Source organism: Pinus tabuliformis, chromosome 6 (genome assembly GCF_031772625.1).
Source record: "Pinus tabuliformis cultivar Carrire ecotype Pingquan chromosome 6, CPIR1, whole genome shotgun sequence".
Lineage (NCBI taxonomy): Eukaryota > Viridiplantae > Streptophyta > Pinopsida > Pinales > Pinaceae > Pinus > Pinus tabuliformis.
The window spans coordinates 847,346,711-847,368,094 of NC_142292.1; the positions used below are offsets into that span (position 1 = coordinate 847,346,711).

The following is a 21,384-nucleotide window of genomic DNA, read 5'->3' on the forward strand; positions in this document are numbered from 1 at the left end:
AAAATTGCAGAGATACAAAGAGTAATACAGTCTAAGCTTATCCCTCAAGAGTCCAACCTCTCCAACCATGAAAATGATTTGGAAAATACATAATATAGACCATGCCAACCCATTCCCTAGCCTCTAGGGGTCGAGCTCATCATCCTAGGAGCTGTTTCAACCAATTCTAAACTGAGCACTACAATCTAGGCAATCAAAACAACTTGCCTCTATAAGCTAGGAAACCAATTCATTCATTAATTGTTTGCTATTTTATGAATGAATCTTCTAGAATACGTAAATAAGTGTCATGTCAACATGAAAATACATCAATTACATCAAAGAGGATGAAAAATCCCACCAAAAAGTCAAAACTAGTCAATGCTGCGTTTTCCTGAGCTGAAGGTGCAAAACTGGCAAATTTTCCCAACGCGTAGCGCGCCATTTCTCAACGCGTAGCGCGCCTTTCAGCCCACTTTTGGGGCACTTCCCGACATCTAAATTGAGCTCAGGTGGGTTTCTTGGAAAGGTCTGGATGTCTACTTTCCAACCCAAGTGGAATTTCTCAATTTGGTGCCCATTTGCCCCTCCAAAAATGCAATCTCCCAAGCCTGCTTCCTGTGTGTCCAAAAAGTGGCAGAAGGTCATTTTTTGCTTGTTTTTTGACCTTTTGGGGGCTCAAATCTCCATGAAATGTCTTGGCAGTGGCTGAGCAAGTGTAATTTATCATGACAAATCCAAAAATGCTGAGTTTTTGTGAAATGGACCTGCCCAACTTAAGGGTAGCGCGCGGCGCACTACGCGTTGAGGGCAAAAACCTGTTTTTTAGTGCAAAAATTTCAAAATGTCAAAAATTTCTCCAAATTTTTTTAAATTTGGACTGTAGGCTCTTCATCAAGGGCAATGATGAGCCAAGGATGCCTCAGCCAATATCTAGAGTCCTTCATCCACTTTTTGCCTCCTTGAAACTCTCTTTACCTTTGCTTTCAAACTTCTGATTCTCGCTTTGTACACCAAGTTCCAGGACAAGTAATGATATTTCTGCCACCTCTATGAAGCCTCATGAGTGCATGTCCTTCCAAGGGTGAGTCACTTTGGGTTTCCACTTCATAATCGGATGAATGACCGGATGACATAACTGTTGTTGCACGACTGCCTTGGATGAATGCTGATATGTAAAACTGTGGTATACAACTGAATGTGAACTGCTCTTCTGATCTAAACAATGCTATGACCAAGGGGAAAACAAATGTAACAAGGGAATATTAGGAAGGGGAGAATATCAGGGAATTAGGGAATAATGGAAATAAAACAAGGAATTTAGGGACGACAACATGGAAATCATAAAATTGTGGGACTTTAAGGTGAAGTAGGGTTTGGGAATTTAGTAGGTTTTAGGGATTTTAGAGAGGGAAATTATGAAATTTTATGGGAAAATTTGAAGGAGAATGTTGATGGAGATGAGGGAAAAGAGGGATAAAAAATGGGCAACCTTGGACAGCAAAATTTTTTGAAACCCTAGCAACATTAAGTCTTTAAATCTTCAACAGAAATGTAGGGTTTTGACTTCTCGTTTTCATGGCATTTCAAGCATATTCATTTCTCATTCATCTTGCAAAACCAAATCTAGCCATGGAGGAGAGGCCTACCTGCAATTTGCTTGAGAGAAAAGTCGATTTGATAGCTTGCTGACAGTTTGTTGAGTGAAAAACCCAACGCGTAGCGCCCCTCGCCCAACGCGTAGCGCCCCTCTGACGCGTAGCGCACTTGCAAATTTGTTCTGAGAAAGGCAGCCTGATGCGTAGCGCGCCCCTGACGCGTAGCGCGCCTGGTCCAACGCATAGCACGACTTTCAGATGATTTTTGGAGGCCTTCCTGGTGTTCAAATTGGGCACAAGATAGCTAGTTGGAAAGGTATTTGCGTCTACTTTCCAAGCCAACTGGAATTTTTCAATTTTGAGTTCATTTTCCCTATCAAAAATCAAATCTCCCAAGACTGGTCAAAATGTGCCAAATGAGGCTGCCTCAAGGCAGAGTGCTGTTGCAGTCAACTTTTGAATGCCTTCCTCACCTCCAAAGTGAGCTCATAATAGCTCATTGGAAATCTATTTGTGTCTAGTTATCATTTGACTAATCAAGAAAGTCATTTGGCCAACCAAGCTAGGAGAAAACTTGATTTTCCCAAGGTCACTTCAGAGGTGCATTCGATTCTCCTGAGGCAACGATATTTTTGACATTTCTCTAAAACCATGACACCTGTGTAAAAAGTGGAGGAGGGTTTTCTTATTTGGCATGTTTTGGACAAAAACCTCTCTCAGTTTTCCCAAATTCATCTTTGATTGCTCAGAAACATCATTTGAGTAAAACCTACCCCGATGTGTGGAACAAGTGATTTTGTCGAAATGAAACGAAATGAAGGGGATAGGAGGCTTCTAAATTCTTGAGGAAATTTTGGAGAGTAGGGAGGGATGTTAGGAAGTAGGGGAAAGTAGAATCTCAGATATTGAGTGAGGGGAAGGTGTCCAAAAGGGCAAAACACAGGCCCAACCTAGAAAATTGCCAGGTTGTAGCAAGAAACTAGGGTTTGTGCAAAAATGAGGAATTTGGCGGATCTAAAGGATGGGAAGTGTTTAATAAGGTACATTAATGATAGGGGAAGGTGTATGAACATCTGGATACAAGTTTTGCTAATGATTTGACCATCCAAGAGAAAGTAGCTTTCAAAACCCTAGGAGAGGGAAATGACCTTGCCTAGGCGCAACTGAAGCATGAACAAGGTGTAAAATGACTCATTAGACACTGACATGATAATGACAACCCTATGAATGATGATAGACTCAGCTGAATAGTGAAATAGACTGACATTTGGGCAATTTTGAAAGGAGTGAAAGCAAACCCTAGACCTAATGCCTAGTGACCAAATTTTGCTTGAAAACTCTTTGAAATGACAAAATTTGACCTTGACACTCTGAGACCACTTTGTAAGAGCATATTTGATCATTGGCGGAAGGCTGGAAAGACTGACACTAACACATAGGGTGGCATCCTATACATACTCCATGTTAGATATGCCCCCCCTACTCTCTCCCATTCCAAAGAAACATCAACAGAGAAGAATGTACCCCAACTTTGGTTTGTGCACCTCTCCAGCCTTCTTGAAGCTTCACTGCCTCCAGCACTAGTTATCCTGGCTGCCCATCCCATATGCTACATGTGTCTGCCACATAAGTCACTTCTCTCTTGGGCCCATTGTCTTGTATTGTGATCGCCCACCCCCATCGGGGCCACTGAGTTGTCTCTGCCTTGGGTCTAGTGACTTAATCTTTGATTTTCCACCCCCATCAGGGTATTTTTCACCCATGGAATTAAAACAAAATCCCATGACTGTAAAAACCTTAAAGTTTCAACATATTTCAAGATCAAATATTATGACTAAAAGAAACCTTAAAAATGAATTCTTAAAACAAAGTGTCATTATATCAAGAGTAATATAGATATATATATATATATATATATATATATATATATATATATATATATATATATATATATATATATAGCTTCTAAGTATAACTTTTTAAAAATCTTAGCCTAAGACAACTTGACACATTGCAACAAAAACTTAAAAATCAACCATCAAATTGATATGTAGTGGGGGCAGACTTTACTCATTGCAATGAAAATATAAAAACAACCATCTAATTGACACACAATAGAGGTGGACTTGATCCATTATAATGAAAAATTAAAATTCAACTATCAAATCGACATAGTGGGGTCAGGATGCTAGTCGAGCATTGACACAAACCTTGCCAAAAAAAAAAAAAAAAAACCTACCAAAAGAAAAATTTAAAATTAAAATTAAAATAGAAAAAATAAAAAATAAAAATAAAATAAAAAAATAAATTAAATATTAAAATATTAATAAAAAAAATTAAAAATAAAGAAAATTGAAAGGAAAAAAAATCAAACATAAAAAAGTTATAAAAAAAGGAAACCCCAAAAATTAAAAAATAAACATAATTTTTTTTAAAATAACCAATTTTTTTTATAAAATGAAAAAAATTCAATATATATATATATATATATATATATATATATATATATATATATATATATATATATATATATATATATATATATATATATATATTTCTTGGATGCCGCTGCGCATAATAACTGACATAGGCTAGGGCTTGACTGTAGTACCCCTCCACTATGGCCTAGTCTAGGTACCGTCAGCTCCCGGTTGCCGTACCCTCCAAATGCTATTCCTGTGCCATCCTGTTTCCCGTTCGTGGTCTCGTGCATAACGCTACCACGCCCTCGTCTTGCCCTCCACATACTTACCTTTCTCTGCGGTAAGTTTTTATCCTACAGTGATGGATTTCACGAACGGCGGTAGCTGGCGTGAATCTCTCAGAATAGTTATGGAGTTGGATCTTGTCGATTACTCTGAAGACCCGATAGAAGATGTCTCCATTTGGACTACTCCTCACCCGAGCACGGAAGGGTTTCTATCCTTTAGCTGTGAACTGTTGGAGGTCATTGCCCCCTTACCCTCGATTTTGGGACCCTCCTGTTCGGTCGTAACCCTACCTGCAGACCCTCCCTCTTGGTTAGCTGCTGCTATCCCTCCACCATCATCATCCTCTCTACAATTTACGGCTTGCTGTATTGGTCCAGATCTCACCGCCTATTCCTCGAGCTACCGACCCATTCCTCCATCTACCGGATCTCACTTCCCGTCATCCTCTTCCCCTAGAGATCCCCCGTTTATCACTCATGATCCCCCTCTTGTGGCACCGTTAACATCCCCCGTTTATCACTCATGATTCCTCCATCTGCCGGATCTCACTTCCCGTCATCCTCTTCCCCTAGAGATCCCCCGTTTATCGCTCATGATCCCCCTCTTGTGGCACCGTTAACATCTCCCCCCTCTGGCAGCTTCATGGACATCCCTCTCCTTTCAGATGCCTTCCCCTCTGGGTCTGGTCTAAACGCCACTAACCCTCCAAACCCTCCTCGCAGCGGACCACAGGAGGATACCACTAACGTGGGCCATAGGCCAGGCAAAAGGCAAAAGTGTGTCAAATCTAGGGCACAAGACGTCATTATCAATTTGGGAGAAGACATTCAGTGGGGAGAAGCGATGGACATAGCCGATTAAGTCCTGGTTGGTAGGGTTCAGAGTAGAAATTAATCGATGGCTCGGTTAAAACAATGGACTGCAGAAGTTTGGGGGTAGCATCTGGCTGAGCTCCCATTCGTCCAAACATTCGTTTGCGGATGATTTTCACTGTGTTTCATTTGAGCAGAGCACACAAACTGGGTGTTATCATCCTTCTGGCACATTGAACAGGCTCCTGTGCTTCTGAGGCGATGGAACCCCCTTTTTGACCCAGAGAGGGAGAAACTCGGTGTTGGACCACTTTGGGTCTGCCTTCCAGGCCTGCCGCTTCATTTTTGGTCAGAGGATATATTTAGGTGCATAGGAAATGCCCTGGGCACCTACCTGGAGCATGATAAATCCTATCTCTCCACTGGAATTATGGCGTATGCGAGGATTTTGGTCCATTTGGACACCAGAGAGGGGTTATAGGAACAAATCACATTGCAGTGGAGGAATTTCTTGCGAACATAGATCCTCGATTATGAGGGGGTCCCTTTTAGGTGCCAACGATGCCACAAGGTTGGTCACCTATTCAGGGACTGCCCCATGAATGGAAAATCAAGGAATGCGGAAAAGGGAAGGACAATTCCCACAAAGGACACTCAGGCACATTCAAATCATGCCACTACTGATGCAGCTATGGAACGCTCTGCCCCTGAAGCAACGGTGGTGACCCCGGCCATGGAGAAGCCAAAGAAGCATGGCAAAGCACCATATGACTAGGGCAAGGGCGGCTACGGAAGCTATGATAGCTTCAGGTATGTGCTCTTCTAACCCCTTCTCTGTTCATCACTCTATCATCTGATTGCTTTTCTGGTTCATTGGGGTGTCTCCAGGCCTTCGCCTACATACCACCACCTCCCATTACATTGACTTGTTCGTTGCATCCCCCGCTGCCCACCTTCTCTTGCACTCCCCCATCTTTCCCCGAGATGACCCCATCCACATCCTCTGACTCTAAACAAGGGTCCCTCTCCCACCGATACCCGCTCCGATCCCTGTCTCGCCCACAAGCCCCTGACTCCATTGGCATTGGGCTAGTATCTCCCCCCATCCCTCCAAAGCCTCCAAAAGGCAGACCCTCCTCCCTCTCCAAAGAAAAGTTGCAGGTAGGGGAGGAGATTGCTTTAGGGTGACAACTCACTATTGATCGGGTTCTTAGAGCACAGAACACCCTGGGCTCGTCTCCCCCATGAAATTCCTCTCTTTCAATTGCCAAGGGTTAGCTAGCCCCAAGAAAAAACTAGCTTTGTGCAGACTTCTAGGGTCTGAACATGTGGATGTCATTTTTTTACAAGAAACCCTGGGCCATGCTGATACAATCTCGCACCTCCTAGAATCCATGCTTCCGGGCTGGTCCTTCCAAGCTCTCGATGTTAATGGCCACTTGGGTGGCATTGCTCTAGGCATTAACACCAGGACTATCAAACTGTGTAATATCTGGGGAGGCATTGGACACATAGGGGCGGACATTTTCTCATCCGAACTGGGCACCGATATCAGACTTGTTAATGTATATGGACCATGTCATCACCGTGAAGCATTCTGGGCACATTTACTGAACTCCAACCTACTGCAATCAGACAACATCATCCTGGGAGGGGACCTAAATTTCTCCTTGGGCTTCTCAGAATCATGGGGTCACCATGCCCAAATTGACCCCCTATCTACTTTTTTTGAGAACATCCTGGAGAATCACAGCCTCATAGACATCCCCTCTATGAAAATTCTACCTACTTGGAGGAATAGAAGGATTGGAGATGACAGCCTCGCCAGGAGGCTAGATCATTTTCTTATCAAGGAGCGATTGCTGGGTGAAGGATATATCTACAGACAATGGGTTGAGTCAGGAGGTATATCTGATCATTTGCCAATATACCTTGATATAAGGGGAAGGCTAAACAAACCAAAGCCCCCCTTTAAATTCAACACCACCTGGTTGAAGGATGGAACCTATACTCGAATGATATCTGAATACTGGAAGACCCACCCTCCTGCTGCTGGTAGAAATATTATTGAAGGTTTTGTGCATAACCTAAAAGAGCTGAAGAGGCTATCCAAAATTTGGGCACACAACAAGAGAGTACAGGACGACCAAACCTTAAGGGACATTGAATCAGAAATTGTTGCCTTAGAACATGATCATGGGGGGGTCTTCACCACAAATGAACAGAAGGAAAAGCTTACTGCTTTGATATCTCAGAGAGGCAAAATCCTAAAAGACAGGGAGGAATCCTGGAGGTTGAGAAGCAGAGCAATATGGTTGATGGAGGGAGATGATAACACTAAATTTTTCCACAAATTTGCAAATGGCCGGAAAGCTATCAACACCATATGGAAATTGATAGATGAGTAGGGGAACTCAGTGAATACCTTCCAGCAACTAGCCTCCCTGGCAACATCCCACTTCAAGTAGATCTATCAGGCACCTCCCAATGCCACACTTGTTGAAGTCATTCGAGTAGCACAACTTTTTCCTCGATTTGTGGATCAGGAGGATGCTATGGCACTGAACAAGGAGGTCACTTTGGGGGAACTTGAGGCTACTTTAAAATGGTTCAAGCGCGACAAAATCCTAGGACCAGATGGCTGGATGGTGGAGTTCTATATAGCCTTCTTTGACATCCTTGGAGAGGATCTTCTCAAGGTCATTGAGGATTGTCGATCCTCTGGGAGAATGAATGAGGCCATCAACACCACTTTCATCGCCCTCATCCCCAAATCAGACAACCCTGCCTCCTTTGATGAATTCCGCCCGATCTCCCTATGTAACTGCATCTACAAAATCATTGCCAACTGCCTCCAACCCATCCTTTCCACCCACATATCCACTGAACAATTTGCCTTCCTCCAAGATCGATAGATACATGAAGCAGTTGGCACTGCACAAGAAGTGATGCACTCCATTCAGACGAAGAAGATTAAGGGCATGATTCTCAAGGTGGATCTCTCCAAGGCTTTTGATCGGGTAAGTTGGTTATACCTCTGAATGCTCCTAACTCACCTAGGGTTTCCTTATGAGTTTATAAAATGGATCATGAGCTGTATAACAAACATCTCCTTTAGTGTCCTTGTTAATGGAGCAGCATCGCCTTTCTTCCACTCTGAAAGAGGCCTCAGGCAAGGGTGCCCCCTGTCCCCATTGTTATTTTTGTTGGTCATGGAGGGGCTCAGTAGACTTATAAAAGAAGAGCACAACTGGGGAAGAATTAAGGGAATCAGGATCACTGATAGCTGCATATTGACTCATCTACTTTTTGTGGATGATGTGCTGATCTTCCTCAATGGTGGTTTAGGGGACCTGACTGCTTTACAACACACCATCACTCTATTCCAAACTGCAACTGGCATGATCATCAATAATACCAAATCCACCATCACTGCTACTGGCTGCTCTCCCCATGAGATACATTATGCACTCCACTGTTTCCCCTTCACCCTGCTACAGCTGAAGGACAATCTTAGATATCTGGGTTACAGGCTGAAGCCCCTTGGATACAAAATAGCAGATTGGATTTGGTTAATCACCAAAATGGAAAGACGACTCAATATTTGGTACCATAAATACCTCTCCAGGGCAGGAAGACTGGTACTCATCAAAGCTGTCCTTGAGGCCACCCCGGTATACTAGATGTCCCTAGCATGGATACCAAGAGGAATCCTTTCCAGAATACAAAACCTCTGTTGCAGATTCCTCTGGAAAGGGAAAAAATCAGGGAAAATTTTTGCATGGGCTAAATGGGAGTTGCTTACCCTCCCAAAGAAATGGGGAGGCTGGGGAATAAAAAAAATGGAAGATTTCTCCTCTGCTCTGGCAGCCAAGCTTGGATGGAAATTGATCACATCAAACAGCCTCTGGACTTTGGTGGCATCCTCAAAATACATAGCCCCTCTTAATCTGATGGACTGGCTTCGACAGCCACGCTGGAACAAATCAGGGATATCTGTTATCTGGAAAGCAGTTCTCAATTCTATGTCAATCATTTGAGAAGGCCTCACCTGGAGAATTCAAGCTGGAACTTCGGTGCGCATCGGATTAGACCCTTGGATTGGGTGTGGAAATGCCCATAGGCTACCTAACGAGCTCTTGACCCACCTGGCCGATATAGGTATCACTCATATCAGTCATATCGCGGACCTGGAACACTCCACCATATTCTCACAGGCCTGGAAATCTGCCAGAAGCCTGCATATCCCTCCTTAGTGGCATCAACATTGGGCGGAATATCTAGCAGCGCTAACCGAATCACATATCAGAATTGTTGAAGGGGAGGATGAAATCATATGGGCACTTGCAAAAAATGGGCGTTATTCCCCTAAAGAAGGGTACCTCTATCTAGCCACTGCACACAGACCACAAACCATTGATCAATGGTGGAAAAGTATGTGGAAATTAAAAGCGCCCCAGAACCAGATTACTCATGTGGTCCATTCTAAAAAACAAGGTCCCTACTGGTGACAATCTTATTAAAAGAGCACATCATGGGCCTTTTTGGTGTTGTTTATGTAAAGACAATTCCGAAAATATAGACCACCTCTTCCTCTCCTGCCCTATCACTACTAAACTCTGGATTTCTGTCCTCTCGACCATTCCCACCCAGGGCACCTGGCGGGGCCAGACTGTCATCGAAGCATGGACCACATGGTGGACCACTGCCACCCCGTCAAAGGCTAAGAACCTTCCCCTTCTCATTTGCTGGGAAATATGGATTGCTTGTAATCGCTACATTTTCCAGGATATCGCTCCACACTGGCCATCCATCACTGCTCGCCTTCTTGCAGACTATCACATCATTCCAGATGATGAGGATCATCCTCCCCCCAGGAAGATTGTTCCTGAAATCATCGACCATTCTCAACCATGGGCATACTTTGACGGGTCAGCTCAGGAAGTTGGGTGTGGGGGAGGATCCATACTATACCTCTCAAAATCCCACCACTTTCAAATCCAAATGGGTCTGGGTGGGGGTACAAATAACTTTGCAGAACTAATTACTGCAAAATACCTCATCCAATATGCCTTGGAAAAACAATGCAGAAATTTGCAACTATTTGGGGACTCAAAAATTGTTTGCAACTGGATTAACAAAACAAACAACTGTACAGCTTACACTCTGAGACCCATACTGGATGAGGCTCATAGACTCACATCTTTATTTGACACATTTGCTTGTCGTCATATCTATAGGGAACGAAATGCACTTGCCGATCAGTTATCCAAGGAGGCAACGCATAGGCCTCGTGGCACATGGTTGATTCATGAATAGAGGGAAGGAGCTCATTACCAGTACTACCATAGACCCTTCATGGACCCAACAGTTTAAATCTGGCTCAACTAGAGCCTGGTTTTGGTTTTTTTGTTATAAATATTTTTATGTTTTTACATATTATCAGTTTGTATTTAAGATGACAGTCACACATACTCTCTGCGTAGAGTATTATTTTTGGTTAACTTTATTATGAACACTACAGAAGGCAGAGCCTCCCTGCGTGGAGTGCACTAAACTTTTTTGTATATCTCTACTAGACAGGCACAAAGCCTCACATACTGCATATGCAGATCGCATCTACAACATGTAATTTTCTTTTGATAATGAAAATTACGATTTTTCCAAGAGGAATCTATATATATATATATATAATCAAAAACAATTTAAAAAAAAAAAATAAATAAATGAATAAATAAAAAAAAATATTTTGTTATAAAAGAATGAATAAATAAATATATAAACAAACACATAGAAAAAATACAAAATAAAACATAATTAAGAAAAAAATAACAAATACAAATTTCAAAAACAACTTAAATAACTAACTATATATATAAGCTATTTAAAATAAAATAAAATAAAAAAAACATAATTAAAAGAAAATCAAAAAGAAAATATTGAAAAAAAAACAATAAAAAGTTAGGTTGTTTGTGGTCAAGTCAATTCTGGTTCACTTGGCTGAATTCTGAGAATCACCCCCCAACGTACATGTTCTCGGCATGGGTAGATCGATTCTTCTACAACCCCTTTGCGCCACTCAGACAAGTAGAGACTTGATTCAACCCCAACAATATATTTTTTTTAATTTTTTTTTTTAATTTTTTATATTTTTAAAATTTGATTATATATATATATATATACTCCACACACACATATATATACACTCCATTTTTTTAATTTTTATTTCTTTTAATTGTTTCTGTTTTTATTTTTTAATTTGTTTGTACTATTTTTTTTTTTACTTTTTGTTTTGCCTTTTTTTAACAATTTTTTTTTAAATATTTGTAATTGTATTTTTTTTTTGTTTTTTTCTTTCCCTTTTCATAAATTTTGATTTTAGCTTGTTTTTTTTGTTAAACTCTTTTGTTGGTTTGTTTTTTTAAAATAGAATTTTTTATTATGTTAATTCACTTTTTTTGGTTTTAGTTTTTATTTTGTTTTAAACATTTTGTTTTGTTATTTTTTGCCAAAATTTTTATGTGAATTATTATTTTTGGAAAAAGAAAAAGCTTCAAATATTATCACTTTGGACTTAGAAATTTCATAAAATGTTCTATTTTCCAAAATTTTTTTGTTTAATGTTTTCCATAACAATTTTAATTTGACATGCCATTTTTAGTGAAAAGGTCCCAACATGTGTATATTTTTAATTGGATATGTATGAAAAACGTATATTTTTTTGTCAATGTGTGTAAATTTTTTTTCTTTTTTTTTAGGGAGTAGTCTTTAAGTGTGACTTTTTGGACTTTCCGACATATTTCTAGCTGGAATCCAATGAAAGAAATTGTGGCCAAATCTTGATTTGTGTTGTTTAAACTGGTTTTTTGACTACATATATGCATTCAACACCCTCCAAAACTCTTGGGGCACTTTGATTGTGAAGAATTCACCTATCAAACTTGTGATTTCAATGAATCCCTGCCGAATTCTTGACAAATTAGATCGGAAAATAAACAGGAAAACTTTATAAAAAGTCACACTTAAGGACTAAAATTTTTAGTGAAAATTATTTTGTGTGTGTTGAAGTATTACATAATGATACAGAAATATATAAAAAATCCTAACTTCAAAATATCGAATTTATTATTTTTTTTTTAACTTTGCAAAAATGAAAATTTTATTACAAAAATACATTGCAAAGAAAAACAAAAAACTCAAACTTGAAAAACACTTTAAAAACATCTGAAGAAGGAATAAAAAAAGAAGAATATGACAATTTGAAAAATGGTTAAATAACATTTTTTTTAAAAAATGAGTTTAAGACATAAGACAAATTTAAAGTGTAAAATATGTCCCCAAAAAGGAATAGGGTGATGCGGCATCAATGCTTTTCAAAATCAACATGAAAATCACCAACATTTAAAAAAAATTGTCTATACTTAATACATAGGAAAATTTAAAGTGTTAAAATTATACCCCTCCTCTCCCTCCAAAAGAAAAGATCGATGTTGCATCAACACTTTTCAAAATTAGCATGAAAATCAATAACATTTAGGAAAAAATGTCCATACTTAAAACATAAAAAAATTTAATGTGTTAAAAATATGCTTCCAAAAAAAAGGTTGATGCTACATCAACATTTTTCAAAATTGGCATGAAAATCATGATTTGATATGACCTTAGAAAAATGAGAAATCAATACAGCTCTCATTAAGTTGGTAACTTTCTTGTATGAAGTTCCATGTTTTTCTTCTCGAGCATACTATTCTTCCATAAAAGGGATGCATATAAGGGCATGAGACAATGACTACTCTATGCCTCATGATTTTGAATGTCTTCTTCAACTCTAGGGTAGTAGTGACCTCTTATACGGGCATGCTGGAAGTGGAAACTTCTTCTTCTTCCTATTCTTCTTCTATGTATGCCTTAAAAATTGTAGCAAGGCCTTCTCCTTGAATTTCTCTTGCTAATTCTTATGTTGCAGTAAGGGTTTCCTTTTCCATTTCTTCATCAAGTGTAGAGCTAGCGAAATCTTAACCATCACTCGTCACTTTTGATAGTTCTTGTGTATCAGTGGGGTGTATCTCTTTAATTACCCCTGTTAGTTATTGTGGAACAGTAAGGATTTCTCCTTATTCTACAACCCCTTCTTCTTTTTCCACCCCTAATGGTTCTTGTGTAGTGGTAGGGGTTTATTCTTATGTTTTCCAAGTTGTAGAAATCGAGGCATATATAGGCCTTTTATTCTTTGGAATGGGTGCATATTATAACATCCTTTTCAATATTCTCAATCTCTTGGTTAAGGATTTTCTCCCTATTATCCCAACACCACTGTCAAGACTACTCTCATCTTTTTGTGGAGTTGCAATATATTAACCCTTAGGGATTTCTTCGTCAATTTGAATGCTAGGGTATTCTATAGCTAGAAGAGTTACGACAATGCGTTCTTTGACCATGGCTCAATGAGTTACAACACATGCGATCTCCAACGTTGCAATAACACTACCTCATGGTGGATCTATAGAAGCTTCATCTCCTCTAGGTGGAGTTGTAGTAGCTACGATATCTATTGGTGCTCTTGCTACTTTATCTCACACCTAGCCTCTGTGTAGTGTGTGATCAATGAAATGTTTTATGACCTTATGATGCAAGATGACATCCTTGGGTTGCCTATATTTCTACACATGTGAAGTCATAGTTTGTAATTTCCTTATAAGGAAAAATGGCATGTTAACTAGCTTGTCATGCTACATGTGGTCTAGTAACTTAAAGTTCTGTAAATAAAATACCCTATGGTGTCCTTCACGAGTTATATATTTTTTCACTACTAGAGAAACATCTCCCCAAGGAGTCAGTAGTGATCATCTATCAAATCTAGTCCCTTTCCAGAACAGGGCTTCTCTTGACTCAAGAAATTGTTCCATTAATCTTAGGATTTTACCTCCGATGAAAATACCATCGCTCTATTATCTAGGAGAATCTTGTTATTTTAACCACATCCTTTATCACTTGCACCACTATCTTTCTACTATAGACTTATCCTCTCTAAAACTCATGGAAAATTCAAGGGCCACCTCATCGTTGTACTCTTCTAGTATATATATGTATTCTATCCAACCTCCTTATTGAAAGATACCCCATAAATACCCCATTTATGGTCATATGGTTGCAATAGAAAGGTTTATGTAGGATCTCTACAGTTCAATGATCCCTCAAATTTTTCCTTTTTTATTAGAGCTTAGATAAATTGTGACAACAAATGGAATGAAATAATTTGGTGGTTGGAGATTTCCAATAATGGAAGGGGATGATTTTCTAATGGGGTGGTCATGTTATTGAGTGATGGTGGCAATGAGTGATGCAAGTGAATTCAATTTGGAGTTCAAGTCGAGCAATGCCAAACAATGTTATTCATCATGCAAATTTTGGGAATTGTGCCTCTCTAACTTACCATAAGTGGTCGTTACACTTGTTACTTTCATCACATTAGCGTGTTGACCCCACAAAATAACTTGGATCCACATTGGAATTGGGGTTGTAGCATAATTCTTGAGTTTCAACAATGTTCCAAAGTTGTAGCAATAGGGTTCTAGAGTTGCAACAACAATGTCAACTAGAGTTGCACCTTAATATGGTCATGGTATCATAGAAAGAATCATCATCGCCCATTATAGCTATTGGAATTACAATAGTGGAGTTGTAGCATCAACGCTTCATAGTTACCACAACTAGCTTTTCATTACTGAATTGTATCAATGAAACTACAACAACAGATTTGCAAAAATGGTGCTATAGAGTTACAAAAATGGTGTTGTAGAGTTGCAGCAAGTGGATTTTTATCTTTGATTTGTAGCATCAGAGTTGCAACAATACTAAAGTTGCAGCAATTGGCCTTTATCACTGTGTTGCAGCATCAGAATTGTAGAAATGGTAGTATAGCAACAGAGTTGCAACAATTGCCTTTTTATTGCTTAGTTGTGGCATCCAAGTTGCAACAATGGTGGCTTAGTGATAGAGTTGTAGCAACAAGGTTGTGTAAAGGTGTTGTTGCAATAGCAACATCCTCTCTTGCATACCCTAAAAGGAACTTTATTAGCAATTTTTTTTTTTCATAGAGAAACTATAAGTGCAAGAGAAAAAGGATACTGACACAACCATTATGAAATCATTAAGTGCCCTTATATTCATGAGTTTATTTTTTATTTTTATTTATATTTATATTTTATTTTATTTTTGAACATGAATGAAATGTGAGAATAGTTAACTTGGCATGGATCTCTCCCTTATGGAAAATATCCACATAACTATTTGGCCATCCGTTACTGATTTTCCTCAAGAAGGCTTACTTTGATAAGGGTATGTCATAGAATTGAAGCCCGTGTCTATTTTCCATCAGGGACATTCTCTCTTCATAAATGATATGAAGTTTCATGGCTCCATTATCATATACAATGTCCATCTCATAGGGTTTGAGCCATCAAACATGGAATCAAATAACGACACCCAATCTCCAACATTAAATTTCTTCTTCTTGATGAACTTGTTATGTCACCATGACCTCTAGTGTTGTATCACTAATGTCTAGTGTAAGGCAGGTTAACGGATCTCATCCATCTCATTGGCCTGGAGGAGCCTCTGCTTTTGACCTTCAGATAGGCCCATTCCAAGTTTTACTATTGTTCTTAGTTTATTAATCTCTATCTTGATCAGAAAAAGTACTCTCTTCCCTTATAGTAATTTGTATAAAGTGCAATCAGTAGTAGTTCTCCATGTAGTTTGGTAGGCCCACATAACATTAGGGAGTTTATCAAACCCATCATTGAGGTGTAATATGGTAGTCTTGGTGATGATATCCTTAAAAAGCTTATTTTTCCTTTCCACCTATCCATTGGCATGCAATGGTACGATGTTGTGACTTTATACTTGATATTTTATATATCCATCAGATCTTCTACAAGCCTTGAAGTGAATTGAGATCCTTTGTGAGTAACTATTTCCCAAGGTATCCCAAACCTAGTGAGGATATCTTCATGTAGAAACTCTACCACTTCTTGTTTAGTTTTTGTCGAGAATGACTTGGTTTCCATTCATTTTTTGACATAATATTTGCATACAAGATGTATGAGATGTGATAGTAAGGAGGATTAATATGTCCCAAAAAATCAAGGGCCCATCTATCGAAGGACTCTAGCACCATCTGTGGATGCAATAACATATCTTCTAATTGCATCGATCTCACCATGCATTGACAACATCACATCTATTCACATATTGCTTGGCATCATTAAAGATAATGGGCTAGTAGTACCCTTGATGAAGTACTTTGTACTCAGTCAAATTGTCTACAAAGTGGCCCCCATAAGGATTATCATGGCATGCCTTCAATATTTCACAGGCCTTGTATTCTTGTACACATATTCAGATAATGAGATATGGTCCTATGTAGAAGAGACATCCATCGATCCATGAGAATATCCAACTCTATTTTATTATATTTTTCTTCTCCTTTGGAGAAAGTAATGAGGAAGTTTGCCTATATCCAAGTAAATAACAATATATGCAAACCAAGGAGAGTTAGTAGATACTAAAGAAATGTTCATTAAGGAAAGAATATTCTACAAGAGGCTCTTTCTCATTTGATGTTAGTCTTGAAAGAAAATAAACCACTACATTGTCCTTCCTTGGTTTATTTAGGATGGTTATGTCAAATTCTTGCAATAATAATAACCACCTAGTTACTCTACAATTCATGATTGGTTTATACATTAAGTATTTGATGGTAGCATGGTCAATGTGAAAAATTACTCGATGATCCGAATTTAAACAGGAACGCAACAAATTACAGAGATAACCATAAATACAGAGATGCAACAGAAATAATACTTCATTTCATTAATCTAAAATACTGAAATATGCTTACAAACAGAAATGGAAATAAACTAGCTTAGGTGATGGTAGCTTATCTCTGAGAAGAGATGTGGTGGCTACATGCCTCTAAACTAAGTTACAATGAGGCTCAAGGGCATTTTTATTATTGAACAATAAGAGAAAACCATAAACAACCAAAACCCTAACCCGACAAGATGTAAGACCAAGAGTTTATGGGCCTTGTTGGGGTTAGTTGGACAACCAACTTCTTGGGGTCATGACTTGGTCATATTATCTCTGTTTGACGCGCATGATACCTTGTTGGAAAGATCTCTCCGAGGACTATGATAAAAAGACGATATTATATAGAAAATCATTGGTACAAGATTTCCAAAAAAGCACCATTTAGGGCCTTAAAACGGCTCCGAAAGTTTAGGACCCGAAAAACTGCCAAAAATAGTAAATTGTGCTACAATTAAGGAAACTGAAAAACTGAAAGAGACAATTGTGGGGGTCCAAGTGGGATAGGTGGATGGCCACCAAAATCCACCTGGATCATTCCTCCACCCTTAGGAAGCAATGGTCCCCATTGCGTTGAGTACCTCCATGAGATGGGGAAACTTCTGCTGAACTTGGTCCTTGGTGAGCTGTTTTGCAATCTCTGATGTGTCCAGAAATGGTGTGAAGCATGGTCAAGGTCGGTCCACATTGAGCACTTGGTGCAAGCCAAGGAATGGGGGAATGCTGTGCTCCAAAGCATTGTTTCCCACAACCTTGGTAATGGTGTAAGGACCATATCGGAGTGGTCTGAGCTTCAAATGGGATCTTGTAAGGCATTCTTTCTGAAAATAAACCAAACTTTGTTGCCCACCTGAAACTTGTGTGGCACCCGATGTTGATCATGTCGCTGCTTATAGTTGGCATTTTACACAATGGAGCAATGATATATCAGACCATAGGGTAGAGGTGCTCTGGGAGTTAGATCAAATGAATGCCAGACCTGACAATGCAACGGTACCCCTATGGGTGAGGCGAAGATGTTCCTGTCTTCTTTCATGACCGTACCCAACTACTTCTGCTACATGGAGGAATCCTTCCTGGGGGCCATGGATGTGGCTACGATCTTCCCCTTACTTTGATAGTGAACCAAGAAGAAAATAATTTTCCTAGTCTGGGAGATGATCTTACTGCATTTCTTAACAGAGATCAAAGAGGTGGCGGTAGGTGGAGCTACCTCCAGTATCTTGTATAATGAATTACCCAAAGAAATAATAATAGCGTGAGGCCTTGACTCATACATATCATGTCACTTCCACAAGTATGGTTGGCCTAATAATACATCACAAACATCAAGAGGTGCAACATCACACAATACCTCATCTGTGAAGGGTTTGATGCTGTAGGGAAGGTGACACTGATGGCGAAGTTAGAGATCTTGCCCTTGGTGAAGCCACCTGATACTATATGGATGTGGGTGTGGTGTAGTTGGTAGGCCCAAACACTTCACGACCTCTTCTAAAATGAGGTTCTTTTGGCTGCCACTATCGACAATGAATTGCAGCGGCAAACCCTTCACCCACATTTGTGAGTGCAAAAGACGCTCCCCCTCCTCTTGATCTTCGGGCTCATTCTTCTGGATCTTGGCAGTGGAAATAGTGGCGTTGGGCTCCACATCAATAATATTCTTCCCTTCGTCATTCCCCTTGTCGAGTTCTGAATCAGAGTTGGAACATGCATCTGATTCTGAAGCCTTTAGCTCAGCCACCAGTGACTGCTTGTCCTGACACTCACTTGTGTTGTGAGTGGAGCTCTTATGGAACTCACACCACTTTCCTGTGTCCTTCTTCGACTTCACGGAGTTGTTCTTTGCTCACGACTTTGGCGAGTTGTCCTGGGCTGCCCCACCTTTGATTTGTCCTTTGTTTTGCGGTTTGGGGGCACCTTTCCCTTGCTTCAGATTCGCAGATCCAAAGTCTCGCTTCTTTTGTTTAAATTTTTGCTCAATCTTGACAGCATATCGGTATGCCGTGCCAAGTGAGGAGATGTCCAAGAATTCCATCTCGTCTTGGATGTACCTATGCTTGAGAACCTAATGCTTCTCAGAATCCTTGATACCCAACTTCGTGCGAAGGGTATGAAAAACACTGGTAAACTCCAGCACATCTTGGTCCCTTCCTTGTTGCAACATTGTCCACTTTATGTATTTATCCTCATAGCTCCTGACAGGGTAGTATTGCTCCTGGATGGCATCCAGGAATGAGTTCCAAGTGGGTGCAGCTGAAAACAGTAAGTTCGTACTTTCATCCTTTTGCTCACAGTAGGTTTCCCACCAGTCCTTGACGTCGAGGGCTTCTTTGAGAAGTGAAAAAGTGATCTTTTCTCGGCTAGAAAATCATGAATGGAAAAATATCCTTCTAGCAGATTTAACCATTTATCTACGACGTCTGCATCTATCTGACCCTAAAATATGGGAATGTCAAAGTTAACTTGTACCTTAAAGGGTGTGGTGCTTCTAGAGTAGCTGCCAGAAGTAGATGTGTCACCCTTGGGTAGATGCTGAAGGGTATGGGCAAAGTTGTCCATCATCACGTTCCTTTGTCGCTCGAGGGCTTCTTCGAGCGAGATTTTGATAGGATCTCTTGCCCCCTTGTCTTTATTTTCATCCACCATGGGAGGCTGTCGGGATTTGCGAGGTTGGTCTTGCAAAGGTTCAACCAGTTCAAGCCCTAACTCCTTATATCCCGACCTCGTTGGGGACATGCAAAGAAAAACAGAGAAAGAGCAGACTGCTCTGATACCACTAATCCAAATTTAAACAGGAACGCAACAAATTATAGAGATAACCATAAATACAAAGATGCAACAAAAATAATACTTTATTTCATTAATGTAAAATACTGAAATATGCTTACAAACAGAAATGGAAATAAACTAGCTCGGGTGATGGTATCTTATCTCTGAGAAGAGATGTGGCAGATACATGCCTCTAAATTACGTTACAATGAGGCTCAAGGGCCTTTTTATTATTGAACAATAAGAGAAAACCCTAAAATATGTAACACCAAGAGTTTATGGGCCTCGTTGAGGTTAGTTGGACAACCAACTTCCTAGGGTCGCGACTTGGTCATATTATCTCCATTTGAAACGCATGATACCCCGTTGGAAAGATCTCTCTGAGGACTATGACGGAAAAGATGATTTTTGACAAAAATTCACTGGTACAAGATTGCCAAAAATATGTCATTTATGGCCTCAAAACGGCTCCGGAAGTTTAGGACCCAAAAAATTGCTAAAAATAGTAAATTGTGCTACAATTAAGGAAACTGAAAAATTGAAAGAGACAGTTGTGGGGGTCCAAGTGGGATAGGTGGGTGGTCACCAAAATCCACTTGGATCACTTGATAACCTGTTATATAATGCTAGAATTTGTTAATTGCATGTATTACAACAAGAAACATTTTTCCTGTCACCATATAATTTATTTCTATGGGTCAGATATTTTTACTGATAAAATAGATTGCATATGGAGCTCATTTCCTTCTTGTTGTCCTGATAGAGCTCCAATGGTAGTTTCTGTTGCATCTCTGGATATATGAAATGGGAGGGACCATTTGGGCCTTTTTAAAACAGGAGCTTTGGACACTTGATATTTTAGCTCTTCAATGGAACATTGACATCTCTCTTGCCACACAAATTTAGCTTTTTTATTAAGCAGAGCAAACAAAGGGAAAACTACTTGTGAAAATTCTTTATTGAAATGATGATAGTAACTAGCGTGTCTTAGAAAACTGTGTACCTCCTTTTTGTGTTTATGGAATTGGAAAGTTTAATTTACCTTAATCTTCAACAAATCCACTTGAATGCCTTTTCTTGAGATTTGGTGCCCTAACACTATGCCTTTAGTTAACATTATGTGGCATCTTTGGTTACTAAGGGAAACATGCCTTTCCTTATATCTTATTAAAAATTCTTCTAGACTGGATAGGGCTAAATTGAATATATCACCATATGTTGTGAAATCATCCATATCTATTTCGATGCAGTCATGAATTAGATCAGATAAGATCCCAATTACGGCTTGCTAGAAAGTGGTTGAAGAATTATAAAGCCCAAAGGGTAGAACATGGTAAGAAAATGTTCCCCAAGGTCAAGTGGATGTCATCTTGTCTTGGTATTCTGTAGAAATTTGTATTTGATTATATCTAGTGAATTTGTCAAGGAAAGATAAATATTTCTTCACTACAAATGTATCTAAGACATGGCCAATGAACGACAATGGGAAATGGTATTTGTGTGTTTCTTTATTAAGCTCCAAATAGTCAACATTGATTCCCCATTACCATTCTTCTTTGATACAATGACAAGAGGTGATACCCATTGGCTATTATAAATGGGATCGATTAAATTAAATGATAACAATTTCTATAACTTCTC

General features: G+C 39.4%; 1 protein-coding gene across 1 annotated transcript; it reads left to right on the forward strand.

The window, feature by feature from the left end:
• The first annotated feature begins 6,494 nt into the window (after positions 1–6,494).
• On the forward strand, positions 6,495–7,508 carry LOC149261530 (uncharacterized). The gene has a single exon (XM_089369581.1). It carries the CDS (start codon positions 6,495–6,497, stop codon positions 7,506–7,508), a length of 1,014 nt encoding a protein of 337 aa, XP_089225707.1.
• The last annotated feature ends 13,876 nt before the right edge of the window (positions 7,509–21,384 follow it).

What these genes read in the sequence shown, in the direction of transcription:
- LOC149261530 (XM_089369581.1), top strand. Translation starts at nt 6,495, where the DNA reads ATGCTTCCGGGCTGGTCCTTCCAAGCTCTCGATGTTAATGGCCACTTG.